Source organism: Rhinatrema bivittatum, chromosome 8 (genome assembly GCF_901001135.1).
Source record: "Rhinatrema bivittatum chromosome 8, aRhiBiv1.1, whole genome shotgun sequence".
In the NCBI taxonomy this organism is placed as follows: domain Eukaryota; kingdom Metazoa; phylum Chordata; class Amphibia; order Gymnophiona; family Rhinatrematidae; genus Rhinatrema; species Rhinatrema bivittatum.
In genome coordinates, this window is record NC_042622.1 from 89,403,110 (window position 1) to 89,418,644 (window position 15,535).

General features: G+C 43.0%; 1 protein-coding gene across 3 annotated transcripts in view; it reads right to left on the reverse strand.

Annotated features, from left to right (window-relative positions):
• Positions 1–15,535, reverse strand: part of CCDC180 (coiled-coil domain containing 180) — a 597,826-nt gene that overhangs the window by 237,998 nt on the left and 344,293 nt on the right. For all 3 annotated transcript variants that reach the window (XM_029611950.1, XM_029611952.1, XM_029611951.1), the window contains 3 exons: positions 11,418–11,638; positions 9,835–10,010; positions 9,539–9,719 (listed from right to left, as the gene is read on the reverse strand). In XM_029611950.1, coding sequence (XP_029467810.1) covers positions 9,539–9,719; positions 9,835–10,010; positions 11,418–11,638 — 578 coding nt within the window. The remainder of the gene's footprint in view (positions 1–9,538; positions 9,720–9,834; positions 10,011–11,417; positions 11,639–15,535) is intronic.

The window sequence follows — 15,535 nt, forward strand, 5'->3', positions numbered from 1 at the left end:
GCTATACAATCAAAAATAAATCAAAGGCAACATATAGCTGCTCTGTCGCTGCCAAACTGTATTTTACTGTATATCATTTAAAAACCCTATTTGTGTAAATTCAAAAATACTTAATTAACCTACACTGTGTGGAACAAAATTTCAAATAAACTTTACCAAAAAGCATTTGAAAAAATATTTTTATGGAGAGGGTGGAAGTTTCATATATAGTGTAGGTGACTCCGCACCAATATGTAATTGGTTATAATCATCAATCACCACCACCTCCAATAGAACAAAACTTATTTTTTTAAATTTTTTTTGTGAATTGAAATTGTAATCCCAAAACAATTCAAAAACATCCGCGGAGGTGTAAATGTTTACCTTTCCTCTAGAAAGGACCTAATGTAAAGTTGCCCAATTAGCTTACGGCGGGTACATGGTAGACTTCCCTTTAATGTTGGTGAATCCTCAAGCGTTTGAAATCCGATCCCGACACAAACGGTTCATGTTTCAGATGTTAATCTTTCTTCAGGGGAGTGGTGGTGGTTGATGATTATAACCAATTACATATTGGTGCAGAGTCACCTACACTATATATGAAACTTCCACTCTCTCCATAAAAATATTTTTTCAAATGCTTTTTGGTAAAGTTTATTTGAAATTTTGTTCCACACAGTGTAGGTTAATTAAGTATTTTTGAATTTACACAAATAGGGTTTTTAAATGATATACAGTAAAATACAGTTTGGCAGCAACAGAGCAGCTATATGTTGCCTTTGATTTATTTTAAATTAAAATTTGGCCAGATAAATTAGTTGTATGCCAGGGGTGATCAAGAAGCATTTAAGGGAAGAGTTGCGTTAGCTGGATAAATTACCGGCTAACTTTGATATTCAGGGTTAGCCGGATAACTTATCTGGCTAACTCTGGTCTTCCCATCAAGCTGGCCTAAAGTTAGCCAGATAAACTTATCTGACTAACTTTATCAAAGCCAGGTATATTCAGCAGCACAGCTGCACTGCTGAATATATAGTACTAGTTCGCTAGGTAAGTTTATCCGGCTAATTAGCAGAGTTGCACAGTGGCTGAATATGAACCTCATAGTTGTTCTGTTAATCTTATCATTAATGTGCTAATTTTAATGCAAGAAATTTACTTACAAATTGAATTGCGTGTCATTGACATAGGCTGTTAATGCAAGCTAATTAAATAGCCCATGTCAAAGGTGGTTAATTCCGGTCCTTGAGAGCCATAAACAGGCCTGGTTTTCAGGATATCCAGAATGAATATGCATGAGATATATTTGCATACATTCATATGCAATATGAATGCAAATGGATATATTCATGTTGGATATCCTGAAAACCAGGCCTGTTTGTAGCTCTCAAGGACCAGAGTTGGCCACTCCTGACATGTTATCACTCTTTAGTACATCTGACTCTTCGTTTGGAACCTGGAGTTTTTGAGCTCAATGCCTGAGGAAGTCCAAAATAAAAAAACTACCCTCCCTTTGGCAGGTTGAAATTATGTTTTATAAAGATCAGAGTATTATAAAATGTAGGCTCTATTCTCTAGTGCCATTCCATCTCAGATTACAGAGTGGAAGCAATACACTATGAAGATAATTACAAAGGGCATGATATTATTGCCAGCTCTAAGGATCTGAATTATTAAGCTTTTTTCTTAAAGACATAAAATGAGAAAAAGCCTTAGAGAGTCAGGCCTTACGTGAGGTCCCATGGGAACCATAAGATAAAAACTGTTTCTTCCCTTCCCAGTTCCCTAAGAAATTCAGTGTGAGCAAAATCAAACCTCACTGATTCTGATCCTATCTGCATATCAAAGAAGTTCTTCTCCCTCTCTTAAGTCTGGGATTTCACAAGTTTACAGCATTTGTTGATATAATTTTCAATATTTTAGTGAAATACCAGATTCACAGAAATGGAAACCAAAGATATCCTTTAATTTAAAGAATGAGTACAGCATGAGCAACAACAATGCAGGCTTTAGTCACATACTTTTCTGCCAATCAGGCCCATTCAATAAAGTCCGCGGGAGAGCCGGCGCTCTGAGGCGAGTGACTGCTCTCCCAACGCGCTCCCAGGTACCTCTTCTTATTGGCAGAAGCGGCAGCTGTCAGCGGGTCTGACAGCAGACACTTAATTTTTCCTGGCGTCGGTTGTCAGACTTGCTGACAGCCACAGGTTTGGAAAACGGACGCCGGCAAAGTTGAGTGTCCGTTTTCCAACCCACGAACAGCGGGCAGATTTAAAAAACTTTTTTTTTTTAAATTCTTGGGGCCTCCAACTTAATATCGCTATGATATTAAGTCGGAGGGTGTACAGAAAAGCAGTTTTTTCTGCTTTTCTGTACACTTGCCCGGTGCCTTCTGAAATTGTGAGGCTTGGCTGCACATTTTACTTTCTGTATTGCGGGTGACTAACTAATAGGCTCATCTACATGCACTTGCATGTGATGAGCGCTATTAGTTTCGGGGGGGGGGTTGGCCACACGTTTTCCACCCGCTATTACCCCTTACAATATAAGGGGTAATAATAGCGCGTCAAAAATGCGCGGCTAAACGGTGCACTTGGCCGAGCGCTCTGTATCGGCCTGATAGTGTCTTAACTTTGTGTCTTATCGGCCTGATAGTGTCTTAACTTTGGAAGGACTACTTAGAGAAGGAGTGCCTTAATAGAGCAGTGGGCTGAGAACCAGGGTTCAATCCCACTTTCCTCATTGATACTCTTGTTATTTCAATTACCCACTTACGGGGTATTTTTTAAAGGAGTTACATGTGTAAATGTAACATAGTATCATAGGAATTTATTTATTTAAAATATTTGTTACCCGCCCTCCCAACATTCAGGGCAGGGCAGATGAGTACATCCATAATAAAATCTAAAACAAAACAAGAAATATAGGAGAAATAAATATAAAACAAACAAAATATACAGAATACATAAAGTGACAACAAATGTATCTCATGGGACAGAAGATTTAACTGAGTCACATTAGAATAATGTGATTCTTGAGTGCTTTCTTGAAGAATTTAGATTCCTTGATAGTTCTTACGTCTGAGGGTAAGTCTGGTGGTTGAGAAAGCAAGTTTCCGGGTGTCATCAAGATAAGCAAATTGTTGCATTCATGGACCCTTGGGCTGAGGCAGAATTGGCACAACCTGCAGGGAGGAGCCCTGCAGGTTCCTACCATCAACAGGTGGACCCGGATGAAGCAGAGGCCCGTTGGAACTTTGCCTATGTCAGCCCTCATTCTCCTCAGATTGAGTTTTTGGATGCCAGGGCTGGCAGGTCTTAGATGGGGGCCTCTGCTGATAGCGTATGAGGTGTCGTAGAGTAGCCAGGTAGGCAGACAGAGGTAAGTGGTGGGTAGCAGTCAAGCATTTCCAGTGGCAGGCAGCGGTCAAGCATATCCGGTGGTCAGTAGTAGATAGCGGTCAAACCAGGTATCTGCCCAAGAGGAAAGGAGGGAGAGATAGACAGGGCAGGAAGGTGAGGAAAAGAACAGATGGGCAATGAGGAAGAGGCTGAATAACTGAAAATAAGGACATTGAACTGAAGAACTGAAGACAAGGTATGCAGGAAGCTACACACACTACTTAGAATAGTGGACCTGTTGCTGAGGGACTGGTGTGGAGTTCTAGAGGGTCTTTTATAGATCTGACTGTGTGAGTTCAAGACACGCTGCAGGGCTTTTTCCATGGCAGGCCCTTTAAATGTTGCAGTGTCGGGCATGTGCACACCTAAGGAGGAGCACGGTGGCAGGGAGTCAGCAGCATGCTGCGAAGAGTGCCAGAGATGTGTCTCCGTGTCTGGCGGACCAGCTGGAAAGGTGAGGGCGGCAGTTCACAGGGCTAGCCCGTGGACTGTCGAACGCAACACAAATCCTGGAGATGGGACATCTAGGCGATCTCGATTTGAAGATCTGAGACTCTGTGGTGGTGTGTATAAATTTAATGTGACAATGATCCAGGGAGAAGAAACGTTGTTTAACAGATTATGCATAGTAACAATGAGTTTATATTGGATCCGATAAGTGACAGGGAGTCAATGGAGAGAGTGAGTACTGGAATGATATGATCTCGGATAGAGGGGCCCGTGAGAAGCTGTGCTGCAGAATTCTGAATTATTTGACGTGGGTGTATAACATAAGCAGTTAGACCAATAAACAAAGAATTACAGAAATATAGACATGAAAAAGCAAAATTGCTTACCTTGTAATAGGTGTTATCCCATGACTGCAGGATGTAGTCCTCACATATGGGTGATTAGCAAGCTTTAGGCTGAGTCATTTTGTAGTGAAGCAACACTGAAGTATTGTTGGTGAAAGTGAGGCAGCCGAAAATCATAGTAGGTTGGATGTAGAAGGAGTTGGGATTTTACTGGAAACAAGTTCTTTAAGACAGATTGTCCGTAGGCTGAATCTTGTCGTCCTTCTTTGTCCAGACAGTACTGAGCTGCAAATGTGTGAAGATAACTCCATGTTGTAGCTTTACATATGTCAAGAATTGGCACTGAATGATAGTGTGCTACTGAGGTTGACATTGCTCTTACTGAATGTGCTTTTACTCGCCCTTGGAGAGGAAGGCCTGCTTTTTCATAGCACAATTCTATATAATCCGCTAGCCAGTTGGAGAGAGTGTGTTTGCCCACTGGATTACCCGGTTTGTTTGGATCAAAAGAAACAAAGAGTTGAGTGGATTTCCTATGGACTGCAGTGCGGTCTAAGTAGTATGCTAGCGCACGTTTACAGTCCAAGGTATGTAAAGCTTTCTCACCTTGGTGAGAATGAGGTCTTGGGAAGAATATGGGCAAAACTATGGATTGATTCAAATGGAATTCTGTAACTACCTTGGGAAGGAATTCTGGATGTGTACGAAGTACCACTCGGTCATAAAGGAATTTTGTATAAGGTGAGTATGTGAAAAGTGCTTGTAACTCACTAACCCTTCTAGCAGATGTAATGGCTATTAGGAAGATAGTCTTCCATGTGAGAAATTTAAAATCACAGGAATTCATGGGCTCAAAGGGAGAACACATGAGCCTTGTTAGCACCAAATTAAGGTCCCATTCTGTGACTGGTGGCCGTATTGGTGGTTTAAGGCGAGTTAAACCTCTCATAAATCTACTGACAAGAGGTTGTACGGATATTGGTGCATCTCCCATTTTATTATGGTAAGCCGAGATTGCATTTAAGTGTACTCTTACAGATGAGGTCTGGAGACCAGAGTCTGAAAGGTGCCATAGATAGTCTAGTAAAGAGGGTGTGGGGCAGGAAAAAGGGTCAATGTCTTTTTGCGTGCACCACAAAGTGAATCTTTTCCACTTCGAAGAATAGATCTTCCGTGTGGAAGGTTTACGTGAAGCAATAAGCCCTTGAGAGACATTAGTGGAAAGATTGAGTGGTTGTAAGATCAAGCTTTCAACATCCAGGCTGTCAGAGATAGGGATTGAAGGTTGGGATGGCGCAACCTGTGAGATGGGACTTTTGGTAATTTATGAGAAAACCGATCGAGTGGAGCAGAGTGATTGTTCGTCTTAGAGAAGCAAGAGCTCCTTGTTGAGATTGACTTCTGATGAGCCAGTCGTCCAGGCAGGGGAAAACATGTACACTTTCCTTGTGTAAGTGTGCTGCTACTACCGCTAGGCATTTCGTGAATACTCTGGGTGCTGAGGCAAGTCCGAATGGTAGTACCCTGTATTGGAAATGCTGTTGACCCACCAGGAAACGCAGATACTTGCGATGAGGAGGGAATATGGGAATGTGAGCGTAAGCGTCTTGTAGATCCAGAGAACAAAGCCAGTCTCCTGTCTGAAGAAGGGGAAGCATTGTGCCTAAAGAGACCACCCTGAATTTTTCTTTTCATAGAAATTTGTTGAGATTTCTGAGGTCTAGGATGGGATGTAGGCCTCCCGTTTTCTTTGGAATGAGGAAATAACGGGAATAGAATCCTCTGCCCTGCTGAGTCTGGGGTACCGGTTCTACAGCTCTGGCTCTCAGAAGGGTGAATAATTCTGCTTGCAGATGAGTGATGTGATTTTTGTTTAGCGAAAGAGGCTTTGGAGGAGAGTCTTTTGGAATTGATAGGAAATTGAGTTGATAACCTCGTGATATTATTGAGAATACCCATTGGTCTGTTGTTATCTGAAACCAATGGTTGTAGTAGAAAGAGACTCAACCTCCTACTGGTATGTTTGGATTGAGGTTGTGGAGATGGCTTTTGCTCTCTGGCGTTGCCTCAAAAACCTGCAGCTGGTCCTGTCTGTGCTGATGGTTGGGGCCTAGTAGTTCTAGGCTGTCTGGGTTGAGATCTTTGCTGTGGTCGGGAAGATCTACCCCTAGATGCCGGTGGATAATATCTCCTCAGCCTGTAATATGGCTTTCTGGTATCTTTCCTTGGTTGGCGACGGGACGCTGAAGAAGAAGAGTCTTGTGGGACCGCAGATAACTGACGCAGTGTCTCTGTATGTTCTTTAAGTTGGGCCACTGCGTCCTGAACCTTTGACCCAAATAGGTTGTCGCCTACGCAGGGTAAGTCCACCAATTTATCCTGTACCTCAGGCCTGAGGTCAGAGGCTTTTAACCAGGCCCAATGGCATGCACTGATCCCCGAAGCTTCAACCCGTGAAGATGTTTCGAAGCTGTCGTATGCAGCGCAGACTTCATGCTTTCCAGCTTCTAGTCCTTTATGGGCAATTGCCTGAGCTGCATCTTGGTATTGCTGAGGGAGGGAATCCGTGAGCTGCTGCATTTGTTTCCAGAGATTCCTCTGGTATTGCAAAATGTAGAGTTGGTAAGACGCTATGCTAGAGTTAAGCATTGCTCCTTGGTATACTTTTCTTCCTAGAGAGTCTAGAAAACGATGATCCTTCCCTGGTGGTGTAGATGAATGAGGTTGTACTCTTTTAGATTTTTTTTGAGCTGACTCGACCACTGCTGACTGGTGTGGTAGTTGTGCCTTTTGGTAACCAGGGACATGCTGTACGAGATATGTGGTGTTCATTCTCCTATTGACTGGCAGAACGGAACACGGATGTTCCCACAATCTATGTTGTAACTCCAGTAGGACCTTGTGGATTGGAATGGCTAGGACTTCCTTGGGTGGATCCACAAATTGAAGGACTTCTAATGTTTGTTGTCTAGTATCCTCCTCAGACACTAATTTAAAAAGGATTGTGTCTGCCATATCTTTTATGAAGGTAGTGAAGGATAAGTCTTCTGGTGGGGACTTTTTTCTTCCTTCAAGAGGGGATGGCTCAGACATGAAGCTTTCAGATGATGAATCTGTGTTTTTCTCCTCCCAGGAGTCATACTGTGCATGTTTGGAAGGAGATGTAGGAGAAGACCCCGGTGGTACTGATGGAACCACTGGTCTGAAAAGTCCTGAAGGTCCTGGTTGAGGTTCATCGAGTGGGAACTGACCAAAAGTATCTCCTACACCTGCAGGCTTAGTAGGAAGAGGTTGTGATGGCATGGCACCGATGAGGACATCGAGTTTGTCATTGAGCGGTTGAAAAATTGAAATGTCCGGCTGCATTGGAGTCCCCAGTGTGGGTACTGACATTCGGAATGGCATCAGGATCGGCATCGGTGCTGGTTCTGTCATCGGTGCTTGTTTTGTCTTTGGGGATGGCCCCGGCATCGGTGTAGGCACCGGCATCGGTATGGGCACCGGCATCAGCGCAGCACCGGTATCATTGTGGGCACCGGCACTAACAATGGTGTCAGCTTCAGCGAGGATATCGGCATTGGTGTCGATGGTCGATATTCTTGGAGTGCTTCTCGTACCGCCTGGTGGATGAATCCGCTCAGTTCCTCTGTAATAGCTGATGCAGGCAGAGCAGCTATACGTGGTGGCGGTGAAGGTGTCATCGGCTCTACCACAGGGCCCTGCGGTGGATTGATGTCCAGCACCCCTAGGGGTGGGGAACGCCTCGGTGTAGAAGGCCTTGGTGTCTCCTGTAGATGAGGTCTTTTGGCTCCTGACTGCTCCGGTGATAACAAGGCTTCTGGAATTGAAGAATGTCGATGCCGATGTCAATGTTTTGTACGTTGCTCCATGGCTTTTTCAAGGCCAGTGGGCTCAGTGTGCCAGTCAAAAGTTTCTAGAAACTTTGACAGAAAGTTTTCCGTGATAGGGCTCCATCAGTGACGTCACCCATATGTGAGGACTAGCATCCTGCTTATCCTGGGATAAAAGAAAAGACTGGAGGACTACAAAAGTCAGGTGGTTCTAATAATGGTTTTAAATGACGGAGCAGACATGGTTTGAAGAATGAGGTTTGAGTAAGTGATTTTATACATACATTCATAGATAAAGACTGGTCAATGAGCAGTGGGCTGAGAACGGACTGTGTTAGAGATAGGAATGGAATGGCCTTTAAATGTTATTTTTTATGGAGTATTAGTGGACAGAAAATGGGATAGAATCATGATTTCAGTCTTACTGACATTTAGTACAAGCTTATTGCACTATAACCAGACTTGTATTGTGGAGAGACATAAAGATATGAATTGTTCAGTTAAAGCCCATGATGATCTTAGGGGAAATTGTTTTTCAAAAGCTATTTACGTGTGTAAAGTGCACTTACACGTGTAAAATATATGAGCAATTTTCAAAAGCCCACTTATACACATAAAGTAAATTTACACATGTAGAACGCAGTTTTATGCATATGAATCCTTTTTAAAATCAGGCTCCTAGATTGTAAGCACTTTGGGAATGAACTTAAATACCTGGAGACTAATAATGCTGAAAACTGCCTTGAGCATTATTTGGCAAAGTCAGCTAAAATTATTATTATTATTACAGAGTGGAAAGAGGAGTTCAGTTTCAATTCAATTATAATCCTGACCCTTCTGCTAAAACTGCCAATTGAGATGCTACATAGAGGGGCAGATTTTATAAATCTGCGCACATGCGTACTTTTGTTCGCGCACCAGGCGCGAACAAGAGTACGTGAGATTTCAATAGATACGCAGGCTGCCCAAAATCGGCAGCCTGCGTGCACTGAGCCACGCAGCCTGCCTCCGTTCCCTCTGAGGCCGCTCCGAAATTGGAGTGGCCTCGGAGGGAACTTTCCTTCGCCCTCCACTCACCTTCCCCTCCCTTAACTTTCCCCTCCCGTAACTTTACGCGCGCCGGGCCGGCTGCCGCGCTCCATGTTCCGGTCCGGGGGCTGGTCCGGGGACCGCTACCACGCCCCCGGAACGCCCCCTGGCCGGAACCATGCCCCCGGACACGCCCCCGAAACGCAGCATCACTCCCGACATGCCCCCGAAATGCCGCATCACTCCCGGTACGCCCCCCGATATGCCCCTCCATGCAAGCCCCGGGACTTACGAGCACCAAGCCTATGCAAAATAGGCTCGGCGCGCGCAGGGGGGGTTTGGGGTAGGTTTTCGGGGGGTACGCGCTCATTGGAAACTGTCTTAAGACCACCAACTTATTTTCCAAAAGCTAGTGAATGGCACGCAGAGAATATGACCCCCATTAGTCAGAAGTGAACAGCTTTATATCTGATGGTGTTCTTACTTGTCTGATTTGGTGGCACTCAGGAAGATGTGCTCCATATTGGAGATTGTTTGGCGGAAGTTCTTGGTCTCATTCTTCATGTTGTCCTTCAGCAAGATAAATTCCAATTTCAGCTTTTTCAGAGCTTCTTTCACTCCTTCACAATGTGAGTCTACTCGCTCCTGGTGAAGAAGGAGCTCCGCTGTGAGAAACAAGAAAAAAAGTGTTTTTATACTCTGTCACCCTCTCATCCAATAAACTGTACTGGTATGGCAGACAATGCATGGTGAAGTTATCAGATAACTTTTAACAGTTACCAGCTCTGACATGGCGCACATCCTTTTCAATGCGCTGAGCTCTTGGCTCTTGCAGGTGACAACTCAGCTCTAACTCTGAAGTGAGCTCATCTGTCTTGGAAGCTACAATGCTCTGGGATTCAGATATGGCCTGGTCAAACCACATCTCCAAATGTTCAAAAAAGCCAAGACGGATGCTGGAAAAGATCAACAAAGCCAGTTCAGAAAGGAATGATTGTATGTATGTGATTATCAAAGTGTTCTAGATTGTTTCAACCCTAGGGTGGGCATGACTTTTGTAAGTTTATTCTGTTCAGGTATTTCTCATATGAAAAAATTATTATTATTTATTTTATTTTACTGACCCCCCATTTAGTAAGTACACCATCATAGCAGTTAACAATAAAAAAGAAACATAAATACAAAATCAATACATTTCATAAAACAATACATTCATTAAAAACTATAATTTTCCAGGCCGAGGCTAGTAGAAGACTTCCCTATTTTACAAATGTTATGATACATTCTTTTGTTCATTGAATGGAATTGTAAAACACATTGGGACTGATTTTCAAAAAGCAACAAAGCGTATAAGAAAACAGTGTAAATTTACCCAATTATCTTTGACTGGATAGTTAAACATACTTACCTGCCTACCTGTGCAACTAAATATCGGCTTAATCAACGCGCTCAAAATTTGAACATACAGAGAAAGGCCTGCTATTTTTGAGGCTGGGTTACCGAGCTAAATAGCCAGTTAGTACTGAATGTTACGCTAACTGGCTAAATTCAAAAGCCCACCCTACGAATGCTTCTGACCCGACCCCTTTTTTAACCTAGCTAAACTTCTGCAGCTTGCGATTTTAAAGAGTTAAAGAGGCCATATTTTTAACCAGCTAGATGTAACTGGCTAAAATCCAATTTTAGTTGAGCAAATCTTTAGAATATCAACCCCAATGATTACAAAACATTATTGAAGTCGATATTCAAATTTGCCTGAGTAACTTTTGAGTTATGCAGACAAACCCCAATTTTAAATTCCTGCCCCTCTACCTTGATAAATTTTACCTGGGAAAAATGTATCGAGCTAAGGGGAAGGTATTCCAGGGTCATTTCTGGGCAGGGTAAAGTTATCCGGCTAACTTATCAGGAGAACTTGGATATTTAAAACTATCCAGATAAGTTAGCTGGAAAACTTTTGTTATACTGAGGTGTAGTCCTAGAGTTATCCAGGTAAAATAACCTGAATAACTGTGGTTTGTCTGGGTATATTCAGCAGCATGGATGTGTCGTTGAATACAAAGTGTAAATTACTTGGGTATATTTAACCGGCTAATTTACCTAGACAAACTGCAGCTGAATATCAACCTCTATTGTGCATATTGAGTATTTACTACAGAACAAAATGTAAGAGGCTTGTTTATCCAAAGATTTCCAAAAATTTCATTTCTTCCAGAAAACTTGAGTTCATGCTCTAATTTATATTCTTACAAATGTAATAATGCCCCTGAGATTAGAAAGAATATTCATCCCAAAATAAAACAAGCTGACAGCAACTTAAGCACTATTTCCCTTGCAAGTACCCAAAATGTCTGGAAACTAACCCTTCCTTTAGCTCAGTAAATGTGTTTTCAGGAATAAAGATCTGCTGCAGGTACACAGGGAGCTCCTCTGCCACGGTTACTTCTGTTATGAATACCTCTTCTGTTATTGGCGGAGCTAATTCCTTAGAAGGGAAGATGGTGTATGTATTTCCATTAGAGGTAGTGAAGCTCTCTACTGGAACATCATCTTGTGTGATTTCAGCATCTACCTGAAACAGCTCCTGAAAAGAAAAGACAAGTATTGTTATGCTTCAGTATCTTTATAGTTAAACATCCATGAAAACAGTACAAAAGTAAGTTGCTTGATGTTGGATTTACTCTGCATTACACCAGGCAATTGAATGTATATTAGGTGCTACCACTCAAGAAAGAGATCTGGGCGACATAGTGGATAACAATTGAAATCGTCGGTTCAGTGTGCTGCGACAGTCAAAAAAGCAAACAGAATGTTGGGAATTATTAGAAAGGGAATGGTGAATAAAATGGAAAATGTCATAATGCCTCTGTATCGCTCCATGGTGAGACCACACCTTGAATACTGTGTACAATTCTGGTCGCCACATTTCAAAAAAGATATAGTTGCGATGGAGAAGGTACAGAGAAGGGTGACCAAAATGATAAGGGGAATGGAACAGCTCCCCTATGAGGAAAGACTAAAGATGTTAAGACTTTTCAGCTTGGAGAAGAGACAGCTGAGGGGGGATATGATAGAGATGTTTAAAATCATGAGAGGTCTAGATTAGGTAGATGTGGATCGGTTATTTACACTTTCAGATAATAGAAAGACTAGGGGGCACTCCATGAAGTTAGCATGTGGCACATTTTAAACTAATCGGAGATAGTTCTTTTTCACTCAATGCACAATTAAACTCTGGAATTTGTTGCCAGAGGATGTGGTTAGTGCAGTTAGTGTAACTGTGTTTAAAAAAGGATTGGATAAGTTCTTGGAGGAGAATCCATTACCTGCTATTAATTAAGTTGACTTAGAAAATAGCCACTGCTATTTCTAGCAACAGTAACATGGAATAGACTTAGTTTTTGGGTACTTGCCAGGTTCTTATGGCCTGGATTGGCCACTGTTGGAAACAGGATGCTGGGCTTGATGGACCCTTGGTCTGACCCAGTATGGCATGTTCTTATGTTCTAACACTATCACCCCTACAGTGTACCCCCATCTCCCCCCCCAACAGTAGTAGTCAAGCATTTAATATTGGGAAATGTCTGACACAAGAAAAAATAATAGTAGCTCTAAAGCACCATTAAACTTATACAGGTATGTCATTTAAAATTAAATTTCTGGCATAGGCGATAAGGATTGTAATAGTCTGAAATCATGGCATCTCCTATTTAGGTCTACTTGTTCAACATATTTTTCTATAATGCACATTTGGTGCACCATATTTTTAAGCTGTATTAAAGTTGACACCTCCTAAATCAACCATTTTTGCAGTATACACTTTTTTGCTAATACATTCCCAGCATAGGTCTTCTAGTCCTCCTTTTCGAGCTCAATGTTATCATAATTATGTCAATTATTTTATGTTATCTCTGTGATAGCTTATATTCTGTTTCTATTATGCTCCATTCTTAATATTTCTTATTTGCCCCCATTGAATTACCCTTCACCATGCCCTTGCCTTGTTTATCCCCCCTTTGCTGTCGCCTCCCCCGTGCGCTGTATTTCCCCTAATTACGGTAATTGTAAACCGATATGATGTATTTCTCTTAGTTCATTGTAAACTAATATGATGTATCCATGAATGTCAGTATAGAAAAGTTGGACCCAAAAAACACGAAGGAAGGCGATCTATAAAAGCCGTCAGGTTGAACAAAGGAATAGATGCCAATAGTCTTGAAAAAAACTTTATTGAAGTGGAGACACAAAGTAGCCCGACTCAGGCCGAGTTTCGCCGTATCAAGACGGCTGCCTCAGGGGCTTGTGTATATTCTCTTCAGTATGCAAATAAAACAAATCATATATGAAGGATCATATATATCATTATATGATCAATGAAAGTAATGAATCTTGCAGTCGCATGCATGAGTCGTTCTCCACTTGTTTGTCCGCACAAGTGGAGAACGACTCGTGCATGCGACTGCAAGATTCATTACTTTCATTGATCATATAATGATATATATGATCCTTCATATATGATTTGTTTTATTTGCATACTGAAGAGAATATACACAAGCCCCTGAGGCAGCCGTCTTGATACGGCGAAACTCGGCCTGAGTCGGGCTACTTTGTGTCTCCACTTCAATAAAGTTTTTTTCAAGACTATTGGCATCTATTCCTTTGTTCAACCCAGTATAGAAAAGTTGTACATAAATAAAATAAAATAAATAAATATTAAAAGCATAATCCTGCAAATCCTGCAAATAAGAAAATTTGAGCTTTCAAAGAGAGCATCACTCCAGTTATTTCAGATATGTACCAATGTACTTTCTTTCAAAAACTCTATGGGGCCGATTTTAAATTTTGCGCACATGGGGTACAGCTCTTTCCAGCGCTGCTCAATCGAGTTAACAGAGATGGAAGCGGCCTGCGCAACCGGTGCTGAAGCCCGTCGGGGTAAGGCCACTTTATTTGCCGCACTTACCCCGGACGGACCCCCCGCCGGCCACGAGGCTGCCCCTCCTGCCGTCACAGGCCCATCCTACCAAAGCAGAGCATGCGCTGACATCATCAGGAAGAGGCGGGCAGGGGATTTAAATCCCAGCCCTGCATCCTGGAGACCTCTTTCCAGCACTGCTCGATTGAGTTAACAGAGACGGAAGTGGCGGCTGAAGCTGGAGGCCTGCACAACCGGCGCTGAAGCCTGTCGGGGTAAGGCCACTTTATTTGCCGCACTTACCCCGGACGGACCCCCCGCTGGCCACGAGGCTGCCCCTCCTGCCGTCACAGGCCCATCCTACCAAAGCAGAGCACGCGCTGACATCATCAGGAAGAGGCGGGCAGGGGATTTAAATCCCAGCCCTGCATCCCGGCGTCGCACGCCGAAGGAGCGCAACAAAGGGGCCTGCCCCTTTGTGCGTCCCTTAGTGCAGCACCTTAATGCAGCTCTGGTCAGTCACTCTGCTATATCCCCTTAGATCTGTACAGCCTTCACTTCGACTGGACCCTCCTTGCTTCTCTTCCACAGTCAACCACACCGCTAATTAGACCCAATTATGCGGACCTTCGCCATCCCCATCATCAACAACCTCCGTAGAACTTTCTGCAATAACAGACCTCCTAATATTCAACACAAAAGAATAATTCCTATCATGGTTTCTCCACTTAATCAATTCTTGGGCCTCACGCTCTTTTCTTTAACTCTTCTCAATGCTCAATCCCTTACGAAAAAAATCGCACCTTCTCTCCGACTATCTACTTGATTCCAATCCAGACGTGTGTGCAATCACCGAATCATGGCTGAAACCCGAGGACATGGCGTTAATAAACCAACTCCCGACGCAATCCTACAATATATTCTCAATCCCCAGAATCAAAAAAAGAGGTGGCGGTCTCCTCTTAGCTGCAAACAAAGAACTAGGACTGACGCTGCATCATTCTATATCTACTTCGTCTCTGGAATTCGCCGTCTTCAAATCTAAAGGTCTTCAAATCGGCCTAACCTATGCCCCCCCTGGCCGACTGGAATCAGACTCTTCCCCGCTAATTGAATACATAGCCAAATACATCAACAAAGATGTCCCTGCCATAATCCTTGGAGACTTTAACCTTCACGTCGATGCGCTTCCTCACTCCTCTAATTGCGAAACATTTCTTAACACGCTCAATTATATGGGGTTCAAACAAATCGCTAAGGACGCCACACACAAAGCAGGTCTCACATTAGACCTAATCTTTCTAAATGAAGGCCTCACCTCATCATCCACTCCAACTTGCTACTCTATCCCTTGGTCGGATCACAAGATAATCACCACAACCCTCAAAACCAACCAATCAACCCCTCTTCCCCCTAATAAAGCTTCAATCCAATTCAGGAAACCGTGTAACCCGGACAACCTCAGCCAGCACCTAACAAAAGAACTCGCCAACCTAGACCTCACAGACGCAGAAGCGGCTACCTCCTCATGGTTCCAAATTACTAAAAAAGTAGCAGACCTAACCT